The sequence below is a fragment of the Lynx rufus genome, unplaced genomic scaffold (assembly GCF_022079265.1).
Source record: "Lynx rufus isolate CCGP_SWC_20201006 ecotype Redwood Valley unplaced genomic scaffold, mLynRuf1.p SCAF_17, whole genome shotgun sequence".
NCBI lineage: Eukaryota > Metazoa > Chordata > Mammalia > Carnivora > Felidae > Lynx > Lynx rufus.
This window is the reverse complement of record NW_025814831.1, coordinates 43,002,033-43,014,703: the sequence shown is the minus strand read 5'-3', so window position 1 is coordinate 43,014,703 and position 12,671 is coordinate 43,002,033. Positions and strand designations below refer to the sequence as shown.

The 12,671-nt window shown below is 36.7% G+C and overlaps 1 protein-coding gene across 2 annotated transcripts in view; it reads left to right on the top strand.

Moving 5' to 3' along the window:
- Window positions 1-12,671, top strand: part of KIAA0586 (KIAA0586 ortholog) — a 118,111-nt gene that overhangs the window by 12,707 nt on the left and 92,733 nt on the right. For both annotated transcript variants that reach the window (XM_047079570.1, XM_047079569.1), the window contains exons 6-9: window positions 250-471; window positions 2,531-2,684; window positions 5,165-5,332; window positions 6,437-6,560. In XM_047079570.1, coding sequence (XP_046935526.1) covers window positions 250-471; window positions 2,531-2,684; window positions 5,165-5,332; window positions 6,437-6,560 — 668 coding nt within the window. The remainder of the gene's footprint in view (window positions 1-249; window positions 472-2,530; window positions 2,685-5,164; window positions 5,333-6,436; window positions 6,561-12,671) is intronic.

Genomic DNA, 12,671 nt, shown 5'->3' with positions numbered 1-12,671 from the left:
TATTTCATTTCTGGAATTATAAAAATTCTTTTGTTGCAAATGTGTTATTTTCTTAATGAGAGAAAAGATCTACTTCAGAATAGCTATCTTTTGCCTTTTATTTCTGTGATTCTAAAAATAAAGGTATAAAATCATCAGAGATTTAGAGAGTAAAAATCCGGTTTGATCATTTTTATTAGAAATCACTTTAAACAACATTTCTAGTAACTGATCGTATTTTTTATATCCTTTGATATTTTATTATTTTAGGTACAGAGTGATTTGGAAGCAAAAGTCAATTCTGTTACAGAATTACTCAATAAGTTACAGGAGACTGATAAACAGTTACAGCGTGTTACAGAGCAACAAACAAGTATTCAGAATAAACACGAGAAATTACATTGTCATGATCATGAAAAGCAAATGAATGTTTTTATGGAACAGCACATTAGGCATCTTGAAAAATTACAACAGCAACAAATAGATATTCAGGTATCTATAATAAAGCCAGCACACATCTCATGGTTTTTTATCACTTGCGTCCCTAAACTGATATTTGTTGATAATTGCAATAATAGCTCATTAGATTGTTGCAGCTTTAGTTCTTAGATAATGATTTGCTTATTATCACTCTTCCTCTCCATGTGGAGACTTCTCTGCACATTCAAGTTCAAGTATCACTAGTTCTGTAAGACACTTCCTTAGAGTTGGCTTTTCCTTCTTTTGTGGTATTTCTGTTCATACCATTTTTACAATGCTAATATTACATTGCCATGACTTGTTTACATCAGTGGTTGTTAGCCTGAGAATGTGCATCAGAATCACTTGAAATGCTTTATAAAAATACACATGCTTGTACCTCTCAGGGATTGAGACAGCGGGTCTGAGATGGGACCTGGGAATAGGAAGTTCTGTAATGATTCTGATGAGATGAGTAACCAGCCGCTATACACATTGCTTCTGCATTTAATTAATTAAAAGAATGAACATATTTAATTGCCGGTATACACATTGCTTCTGCATTTAATTAATTAAAAGAATGAACATATTTAATTGCCTTTTGAATATGAGGCACAGGGATATTATAAAAAGAAGAGCTACCCTCACAAGGAGCTGATAGTACAGTTTCTTATTTATTTTTGAATTTCTAAGTCCTGGGATAGTACCCCGCACTCAGGCGCTATATATATACACACACATTTTCTTTAAGTGAATGAATGACCTGCACTATAAATGCATTGGTTTTAATTTACTTTTATTTTTGTCTAATTAATGTGTAAGTTTAAGACTTAAAAGAATTAAAATATCACATTCAGAAGAATACAGAAAAATAAGTTTTTTATAACTCAGTATGTTAACACAGAGTAAACACTAATCTGCTATAATTTTCAAAACTTCTTAATAGAACTTGGCTTGAGCTTTCCATGTAGTTGAGATTTTATTTTCAGTGGAGTGGTTATGGCCATACAAAGTAAGGTTTTAGTAAGTACTACATGCACAACTAAAATTGTGTATGCAGCATGGTGTCTCATGAGAAGCTAGGAGTGGGTCTATTAGAAGACTGGTCTTCAGTCTGCAAATAACTGCACTTCTCTGAGCCTTGATTTCTTTACTCAGAAAAACCTTTTATTTATTTATTTTTTTGTTCAGGGTAAAATGAGATGACAGATTTGAAAAGCACATTGATTTCTTAAGGAAAGGGTCCTACTTGTCTTCGTTATATGCCTGTCTGCCATTTGTCTAGTCTTCTATAAATAATAAATTGCTTCTGCATTTAATTTGGAAGAATGAGATCTTTTCTAATTCAGACATCTTATTTATAAAGCTTCTAATTACAGAGAAAGTTGAAGTTTTAGTGACATACTAGGTATATTAGTAATTCGATAAATGCTTCATGAAATGAAATTTGTTGAGTCTGTCCCATATGTTTTACGTAGAGAGATGTCTACACTTTTTTAAGAATTCTGTAAAACTGTAAGTCTTGTTAGGTTTTCCTTTACCTGGTATGAGACCCTCTTTTGAAATTAGTTTTATTAGGTAAGATACATACACATTCCAGGTATTTTAATAAATAGTACTGAAAACTGCTGTCCTTGTAGTTCCTGTTTATATTTAAATGCATACGTTATTGTTGCTGCTGCTAATTTGAGTGCCTACTAGCAATGTTTTTTAATCCTTCCAACAAAATCATGCAGGATATAAAAGATGAGATATTTTGGTTTGAAATTCTCTGGTTGAAGTAGAGGTCTAGGGCTCCTTGCTTTTGGTCATCTCCTAGTATGCCTCAGTGGCTCCTGAGCCATCTCAGAAGTAGAAAGGAGGAAACTGAGGTTTAGAATGATTAAATAAAATGAATAAGGTCACACCACAGAGCCAAGCTTAACCCAGTGACATCACTGCTGCAGTGCGTAACTGCATGTAATATATGTATTTTTATTGCTTGTTAAATCTACTACATTTTTTCAAGTCCTCTAGTAAGTTTTAATGTAGTCTGTCATCTAGCTCTTTTAAATGGTATTTGAAATTGATCAAATAATTTTATGTCTCCTAGACTCATTTCATTAGTGCTGCGCTCAAGACTGGTAGTTTTCAGCCTGTTAGTATGCCTCCTTCCAGAGTGATGGAAAAGTATTCTGTACAACCAGACTATTCTGATCTTGGTAGCAGTAATCTGTCTTCACATAACACATTTGCTTCCAGACAAGGTAAAAATATGTAGTTCTCTGTGAATAAAACATGTTAGCTATGAATTTTCTTTATAGTATGGCAGCCAAAAACTTGTTTACTAGGTGGTGGAAGACTAAGTCTTCATTCTACAAAATTAGTTCTTGTGAGTTAATTTTTTTGTCATTTGAGAACTTGTTCAGTCAAATTAGGGGTCATGTCCTACTGTATGGTTTTGATTAATAACCTTCATAAATTGTCAGAAGCACTTACAAGTTGAGAAAAATTCATTTGTCTAGTATCACAAATGCTTGTAATCAATTTTCCAATTCCCTAACTGCATATTTACTCTTTATATTGATTCTTTCAGGAGAGAAATCACCTTACTACAATAATAAGCTATTTCTAATTATTTTCACAGTAATAGAATTTAAAAAATCTTTGTTTTTAATAACAATAATAAGCTATTTCTAATTATTTTCACAGTAATAGAATTTAAAAAATCTTTGTTTATAGTAACAACAAAGGAATGCATAACCAATTTGTATTAAAGCTCTGGAATTTAAAATAAGTGAATAAATATGTTTCTAAATTATTGATATTTGAATAATGAATTAATAGAAATCAAGGGCTATCCCTTTTATGATACACAGATCCATGTAGTACAATATCCTCAACATTTGATACGTTAGACCATTGTTGTATTATAGGCGCATTAAAGACTCCTTAGACTTGTAAGCTGCTCTATATTTTTCCACAAATGAGTGGTCCTTACAAAACTGTTGTGAAAGTAGTATGAATCAATTTTTAAGTTGTGAAGTGAGGAAGATGAAGCACAGAAAGGTTATGACTTGCCTGCTTCTGGTCACCTGACTTGAGGGTGAGTTTGTCTATTTGGCCAGAACTCAGGTTTCAGTATGAACCAGCTACATGCTTTCAAAAGAAGTGGACATTTCATTCTCGGTTCTGGAGAATTACTTGCTCATAATTTTGTTTTTTTAGACTTGAGTTTTATTATTTTTTTTAATGTTTATTTTATTTTATTTTTTTTTGAGACAGAGAGAGACACAGCATGAGCAGGGAAGGGGCAGAGAGAGAGGGAGACACAGAATGTGAAGCAGGCTCCAGGCTCTGAGCTGTCAGCACAGAGCCTGACGCAGGGCTCGAACTCATGAACTGTGAGATCGTGACCTGAGCCGAAGTCAGACGCTTAACCGACTGAACCACCCAGGCGCCCCTAGACTTGAGTTTTAAAGGAAAAATGCATGTTTTATTGGTTGTCTTTCTTTGTATATTTTAGTGACAGTAAAAGAAAATTTTAAAAAATGAGTAAATGTAAACTTAAACTTTCTATTTTTATTTTTTAACATTTTTAACTTATTTTATATACTTATTTTTTTCAATTTTTTTAAATGTTTATTTTTGAGAGAGAGAGAGAGAGCGAGCATGAGTGGGGGAAGGGCAGAGGAAGAGGGAGACAGAATCCAAAACAGGCTCCAAACTCTGAGCTGTCAGCACAGAGCCCGATACGGGGCTCTAACTCACAGACCGGATTGGGAGATCATGATCCCAGCCAAAGTTAGATGTTTAACCAACCGACAGAGCTACCCAGGCGTCTTTACTTATTATTATTATTATTATTATTATTATTATTTTATTTATTTATTTTTTTAGAGAGAAAGAGCATGAGTAGGGGGAAAGGGACAAAGGGAGAGAGAGACAATCTTAAGTAGGCTGCACACTCAGCGGGAGCTGACTCGGGGCTTGGTCCCACAACTCTGGGATCATGACCTGAGTAGAAATTAAGAGGTATTATATGCTGAACTGACTGAGCCACCCAGGTGCCCAAACTTTTTATTTTTCAATACTTTTTCTTGGGCGTACATTATTTTTATGTACTGCAGTTGTAGCATAAATATAATTTTGTACTGCTTTTTACTAGCATATCAAAAGTATTTCCCATGTTTTACATAATCATCTTCATAATATTAATTTTTAATGATGAAAGGATAGTTTATTGTAAACACAATTTACTTAACAGTTATTGGACATTCAGGCAGATTTCAGAGTTTTTTCCTTATAAATAATACTGTGATGAAGTCATCATATATGTAATGTCATTCTTTTAAGTTGTGTCCTCAGGATAAATTCCCAAGAGTAAGATTACTAGATCAAAGTGTATAAAAACTTCAAGACTTCCTATACTTAGTGCCAGATGGTTTTATTAGTTTTCATGCCAGGAGCAGTGTCTGGCTATGCCATTTTCACTACAGCTTAAATAGTACTGCATGTTGTCATATTGTTTTTTTATTTTTTTGTTTATTAGCTGTAAGTGTAAAATGTTTATAAAGCCTTTATTTCTTCTGATTTCTAGTGAGGATGGAGTTATTTCTATTTACTTGTAATTTGTGTATCCTATATAATTTGCTTTATTTTTAAAATATGGGGAAGAGTAACACTCTACAAAATTGTTGTTCTTTTTAAAATAAATTGAATTTATTTCCTTTATTTTCTTTTAAAGCACCTTCTAGAGAGGTTGAAGATATGGGTTTTGATAAACAGAAATCTCCATTGGAGACACCAGCACCTCGAAGGTTTGCTCCTATACCGGTTTCAAAGGATGATAAGATCTCAAAGAGGGGAAATCCCATGGAAGAAAAAGAAAATATGGACACAGTAGGTCATTCAGGTAATAAAACAATCATGACTAGCATCCACTACTTTATCTAGACCTACCTCAAATTAGAAACAGATTTCCACACCCCTGATTTTATAATTCTCTTATGCACCAAGTAGTAATGATAGTAGGAATTCTATTTTCAGTATTTCTCTTTAAATGATACTTACTGGGAAAATCAAGCTTCTTTAGATTCTTTGTAGAAGGAGTTGGAGATACACGTTTATAATTATTCTGATTATTTTCAACAGGTTATTACTTAAGCCTTTAATGAATAAGTTTTATTATTAATAAAAATAATACTTTGCTAAAGGTAAGGCTGATCATTAGAACATGTTTTCTTATATTGTTAGGTGTGAATTTCAGTAGTGAAACTCAGAGAAATTTACATTTATTACTGTGTTCAGTTGGAAAAAGTGTTAAGGTACTAACTATTTAATAGCAAACAAGAACTTTTATTTATTTTATTATTTTTTTTAAAGGTTATTTATTTTGAGAGACAGAGAGAGAGAGACAGCACGAGTGGTGGGGGGCAGAGAGAGAGGGAATGAGAGAATCCTACGCAGGCCCTGCTGACAGCATGGGGCCTGATGCCGGGCTCCATCTCAGGAACCATGACATCATGACCTGAGCCAAAATTGAGTTGGACGCTTAACTGACTGAGCCATCAGTCACCCCAGACAAGAACTTTTATAAGTGACCTGAAATAATTGTTACAGACCCTTAAAATAAAGCCCTTCTAGTAAAAGTAAGTGAAAATGTTAAATATAAGCTTTTATTCTGGGAATCACTTAAATGCATTCAAGCCTTGTCTTGGATGCATTTAAAGAGTTTTAAAGATACTAAAATCTTTGCTAAACCAGCTTTACCAAAAGATAAAAGTTGTTATGTAGTCTCATTAAAGATGAGTGATGATGATATGTCTCATTCAAATTCCTTTCTTCTGTGATAGAAATAAATTCAGGCCTGAATTTTAAACAGTGTAGTTTTCATGAGTTATAAATATTTGGTTTGACTTGATGAGTGTATTTAAAGCCTACAAACATATGTGAGCTCTTATATAAAAAAAAAATGAATTGGTACTTTAAATATAATACTGTATTTCTCTTATTGTAGGAAATGTAAGACTATTGGAACAGATTTTGAATAACCATGATTCTTCGACAAGAAAAAGTGAATCTTCAGATAAAACCTTACTAAATAGGTCAAAAACAGAATGGAATCCTGAGAGCAGAGACAGGTAAACAAGACATTAGAATAAAAACTATATTGAAAAGAACTTTGTTTATTTCTAAAATGTCTTTAGGAATTTTGAAAAATGTATAGCATTGCTTTTAATTTTTTTTAATGTTTATTTATTTTTGAGAGAGAGAGAGAGAGAAAGAGAGAGAGCGAGCAAGCACAAGTCGGGGAGGGGCAGAGAGAGAGAGAGAGGGAGACACAGAATCCTAAGCAGGCTCCAGGCTCTGAGCTGTCAGTACGGAGCCCGACACAGGGCTCGAACCCACAAACCTGGAGATCATGACCTGGGCCGAAGCTAGACTCCTAACTGACTGAGCCACCCAGGTGCCCCGTTGTATAGCATTGCTTTTGAAAGTAATCTTAGATTTACGATTTTCTGCTGCTATCATATCTAGCCCTTTTCTATACTATAGGTATAAAATGAATGTATCTAATTTTCTCAAAATGCAGATTTTTTTTAATGTTTATTTATTTATTTTTGACACAGAGAGAGAGAGAGAGAGAGAGAGAGAGAGAGAGAGAGAGCGCACACACACAAGCAGGGGAAGTACAGAGAAAGAGGGAGACACAGAATCTGAAGCAGGCTCAGCTCTCAGCATAGAGCCTGACTGGGCTTAAACTCAAGAACTGTGAGATCATGACCTGAGCCAAAGTAGGACACTTAACCGACTGAGCCATCCAGGCGCCCCCAGATTTCTTTTTTTTTTTTTTACTGTTTGTTTGTTTATTTATTTATTTATTTAATATATGAAATTTATTGTCAAATTGGTTTCCATACAACACCCAGTGCTCATCCCAAAAGGTGCCCTCCTCAATACCCATCACCCACCCTCCCCTCCCTCCCACCCCCCATCAACCCTCAGTTTGTTCTCAGTTTTTAACAGTCTCTTATGCTTTGGCTCTCTCCCACTCTAACCTCTTTTTTTTTTTTTTTTTTTTTTCCTTCCCTTCCCCCATGGGTTTCTGTTAAGTTTCTTAGGATCCACATAAGAGTGAAACCATATGGTATCTGTCTTTCTCTGTATGGCTTATTTCAGTTAGCATCACACTCTCCAGTTCCATCCACGTTGCTACAAAAGGCCATATTTCATTCTTTCTCATTGCCACGTAGTATTCCATTGTGTATATAAACCACAATTTCTTTATCCATTCATCAGTTGATGGACATTTAGGCTCTTTCCATAATTTGGCTATTGTTGAGAGTGCTGCTATAAACATTGGGGTACAAGTGCCCCTATGCATCAGTACTCCTGTATCCCTTGGGTAAATTCCTAGCAGTGCTATTGCTGGGTCATAGGGTAGGTCTATTTTTAATTTTCTGAGGAACCTCCACACTGCTTTCCAGAGCGGCTGCACCAATTTGCATTCCCACGAACAGTGCAAGAGGGTTCCCTTTTCTCCACATCCTCTCCAGCATCTATAGTCTCCTGATTTGTTCATTTTGGCCACTCTGATTGGCGTGAGGTGATATCTGAGTGTGGTTTTGATTTGTATTTCCCTGATAAGGAGCGACGTTGAACACCTTTTCATGTGCCTATTGGCCATCCGGATGTCTTCTTTAGAGAAGTGTCTTTTCATGTTTTCTGCCCATTTCTTCACTGGGTTATTAGTTTTTCGGGTGTGGAGTTTGGTGAGCTCTTTATAGATTTTGGATACTAGCCCTTTGTCCGATATGTCATTTGCAAATATCTTTTCCCATTCCATTGGTTGCCTTTTAGTTTTGTTGGTTGTTTCCTTTGCTGTGCAGAAGCTTTTTATCTTCATAAGGTCCCAGTAATTCACTTTTGCTTTTAATTCCCTTGCCTTTGGGGATGTGTCGAGTAAGAGATTGCTACGGCTGAGGTCAGAGAGGTCTTTTCCTGCTTTCTCCTCTAGCGTTTTGATGGTTTCCTGTCTCACATTCAGGTCCTTTATCCATTTTGAGTTTATTTTTGTGAATGGTGTGAGAAAGTGGTCTAGTTTCAACCTTCTGCATGTTGCCGTCCAGTTCTCCCAGCACCATTTGTTAAAGAGACTGTCTTTTTTCCATTGGATGTTCTTTCCTGCTTTGTCAAAGATGAGTTGGCCATACGTTTGTGGGTCTAGTTCTGGGATTTCTATTCTATTCCATTGGTCTGTGTGTCTGTTTTTGTGCCAATACCATGCTGTCTTGATGATGACAGCTTTGTAGTAGAGGCTAAAGTCTGGGATTCTGATGCCTCCTGCTTTGGTCTTCTTCTTCAAAATTCCTTTGGCTATTCGGGGCCTTTTGTGGTTCCATATGAATTTTAGGATTCTTGTTCTAGTTTCGAGAAGAATGCTGGTGCAATTTTGATTGGGATTGCATTGAATGTGTAGATAGCTTTGGGTAGTATTGAGATTTTGACAATATTTATTCTTCCAATCCATGAGCAGGGAATGTCTTTCCATTTCTTTAAATCTTCTTCAATTACCTTCATAAGCTTTCTATAGTTTTCAGCATACAGATCTTTTACATCTTTGGTTAGATTTATTCCTAGGTATTTTATGCTTCTTGGTGCAATTGTGAATGGGATCAGTTTCTTTATTTGTCTTTCTGTTGCTTCATTGTTAGTGTATAAGAATGCAACTGATTTCTGTACATTGATTTTGTATTCTGCAACTTTGCTGAATTCATGTATCAGTTCTAGCAGACTTTTGGTGGAGTCTATCAGATTTTCCATGTATAATGTCATGTCATCTGCAAAAAGCGAAAGCTTGACTTCATCTTTGCCAATTTTGATGCCTTTGATTTCCTTTTGTTGTCTGATTGCTGATGCTAGAACTTCCAGTACTATGTTAAACAACAGTGGTGAGAGTGGGCATCCCTGTCGTGTTCCTGATCTCAGGGAAAAAGCTCTCAGTTTTTCCCCGTTGAGGATGATGTTAGCTGTGGGCTTTTCATAAATGGCTTTTATGATCTTTAAGTATGTTCCTTCTATCCCGACTTTCTCAAGGGTTTTTATTAAGAAAGGGTGCTGGATTTTGTCAAAGGCCTTTTCTGCATCGATTGACAGGATCATATGGTTCTTCTCTTTTTTTTTTATTAATGTGATGTATCATGTTGATTGATTTGCGAATGTTGAACCAGCCCTGCATCCCAGGAATGAATCCCACTTGATCATGGTGAATAATTCTTTTTATATGCTGTTGAATTCGATTTGCTGGTATCTTATTGAGAATTTTTGCATCCATATTCATCAGGGATATTGGCCTGTAGTTCTCTTTTTTTACTGGGTCTCTGTCCGGTTTAGGAATCAAAGTAATACTGGCTTCATAGAATGAGTCTGGAAGTTTTCCTTCCCTTTCTATTTCTTGGAATAGCTTGAGAAGGATAGGTATTATCTCTGCTTTAAACGTCTGGTAGAACTCCCCTGGGAAGCCATCTGGTCCTGGACTCTTATTTGTTGGGAGATTTTTGATAACCGATTCAATTTCTTCGCTGGTTATGGGTCTGTTCAAGCTTTCTATTTCCTCCTGATTGAGTTTTGGAAGCGTGTGGGTGTTTAGGAATTTGTCCATTTCTTCCAGGTTGTCCAATTTGTTGGCATATAATTTTTCATAGTATTCCCTGATAATTGTTTGTATCTCTGAGGGATTGGTTGTAATAATTCCATTTTCATTCATGATTTTATCTATTTGGGTCATCTCCCTTTTCTTTTTGAGAAGCCTGGCTAGAGGTTTGTCAATTTTGTTTATTTTTTCAGAAAACCAACTCTTGGTTTTGTTGATCTGCTCTACAGTTTTTTTAGATTCTATATTATTTATTTCTGCTCTGATCTTTATTATTTCTCTTCTTCTGCTGGGCTTAGGCTGCCTTTGCTGTTCTGCTTCTAGTTCCTTTAGGTGTGCTGTTAGATTTTGTATTTGGGATTTTTCTTGTTTCTTGAGATAGGCCTGAATTGCAATGTATTTTCCTCTCAGGACTGCCTTCGCTGCGTCCCAAAGCGTTTGGATTGTTGTATTTTCATTTTCGTTTGTTTCCATATATTTTTTTATTTCTTCTCTAATTGCCTGGTTGACCCACTCATTCGTTTTAGGGTGTTCTTTAACCTCCATGCTTTTGGAGGTTTTCCAGACTTTTTCCTGTGGTTGATTTCAAGCTTCATAGCATTGTGGTCTGAAAGTATGCATGGTATAATTTGAATTCTTGTAAACTTATGAAGGGCTGTTTTGTGACCCAGTATATGATCTATCTTGGAGAATGTTCCATGTGCACTCGAGAAGAAAGTATATTCTGTTGCTTTGGGATGCAGAGTTCTAAATATATCTGTCAAGTCCACCTGATCCAATGTATCATTCAGGGCCCTTGTTTCTTTATTGACCATGTGTCTAGATGATCTATCCATTTCTGTAAGTGGGGTGTTAAAGTCCCCTGCAATTACCACATTCTTATCAATAAGGTTGCTTATGTTTATGAGTAATTGTTTTATATATTTGGGGGCTCCGGTATTCGGCGCATAGACATTTATAATTGTTAGCTCTTCCTGATGGATAGACCCTGTAACTATTATATAATGTCCTTCTTCATCTCTTGTTACAGCCTTTAATTTAAAGTCTAGTTTGTCTGATATAAGTATGGCTACTCCAGCTTTCTTTTGGCTTCCAGTAGCATGATAAATAGTTCTCCATCCCCTCACTCTGAATCTAAAGGTGTCCTCAGGTCTAAAATGAGTCTCTTGTAGACAGCAAATAGATGGGTCCTGTTTTTTTATCCATTCTGATACCCTATGTCTTTTGGTTGGCACATTTAATCCATTTACATTCAGTGTTATTATAGAAAGATACGGGTTTAGAGTCATTGTGATGTCTGAATGTTTTATGCTTGTAGTGATGTCTCTGGTACTTTGTCTCACAGGGTCCCCCTTAGGATCTCTTGTAGGGTTGGTTTAGTGGTGACAAATTCCTTCAGTTTTTGTTTGTTTGGGAAGACCTTTATCTCTCCTTCTATTCTAAATGACAGACTTGCTGGATAAAGGATTCTCGGCTGCATATTTTTTCTGTCTAGCACACTGAAAATCTCGTGCCAATTCTTTCTGGCCTGCCAAGTTTCAAAAGAGAGATCAGTCACGAGTCTTATAGGTCTCCCTTTATATGTGAGGGCACCTTTACCCCTTGCTGCTTTCAGAATTTTCTCTTTATCCTTGTATTTTGCCAGTTTCACTATGATATGTCGTGCAGAAGATCGATTCAAGTTACGTCTGAAGGGAGTTCTCTGTGCCTTTTGGATTTCAATGCCTTTTTCCTTCCCCAGTTCAGGGAAGTTCTCAGCTATTATTTCTTCAAGTACCCCTTCAGCACCTTTCCCTCTCTCTTCCTCCTCTGGGATACCAATTATGTGTATATTATTTCTTTTTAGTGTATCACTTAGTTCTCTAATTTTCCCCTCATACTCCTGGATTTTTTTATCTCTCTTTTTCTCAGCTTCCTCTTTTTCCATAACTTTATCTTCTAGTTCACCTATTCTCTCCTCTGCCTCTTCCATCCGAGCCGTGGTGGTTTCCATTTTGTTTTGCATTTCATTTAAAGCGTTTTTCAGCTCCTCGTGACTGTTCCTTAGTCCCTTGATCTCTGTAGCAAGAGATTCTCTGCTGTCCTGTATACTGTTTTCCAGCCCAGCGATTAATTTTATGACTATTATTCTAAATTCACTTTCTGTTATATTATTTAAATCCTTTTTGATCAGCTCATTAGCTGTTGTTATTTCCTGGAGATTCTTCTGAGGGGAATTCTTCCGCTCGGTCATTTTGGATAGTCCCTGGTGTGGTGAGGACCTGCAGGGCACTTCCCCTGTGCTGTGGTGTATAACTGGAGTTGGTGGGCGGGGCCGCAGTCAGTCCTGATGTCTGCCCCCAGCCCACTGCTGGGGCCACAGTCAGACTGGTGTGTGCCTTCTCTTCCCCTCTCCTAGGGGCGGGATTCACTGTGGGGTGGCGTGGCCCGTCTGCGCTACTTGCACAATGCCAGGCTTGTGATGCTGGGGATCTGGCGTATTAGCTGGGGTGGGTAGGCAAGGTGCACGGCGGCGGGGGGGGCAGGCTTAGCTTGCTTCTCCTTAGGTGATCCACTTCAGGAGGGGCCCTGTGGCAGCCAGAGGGAGTCAGATCCACTG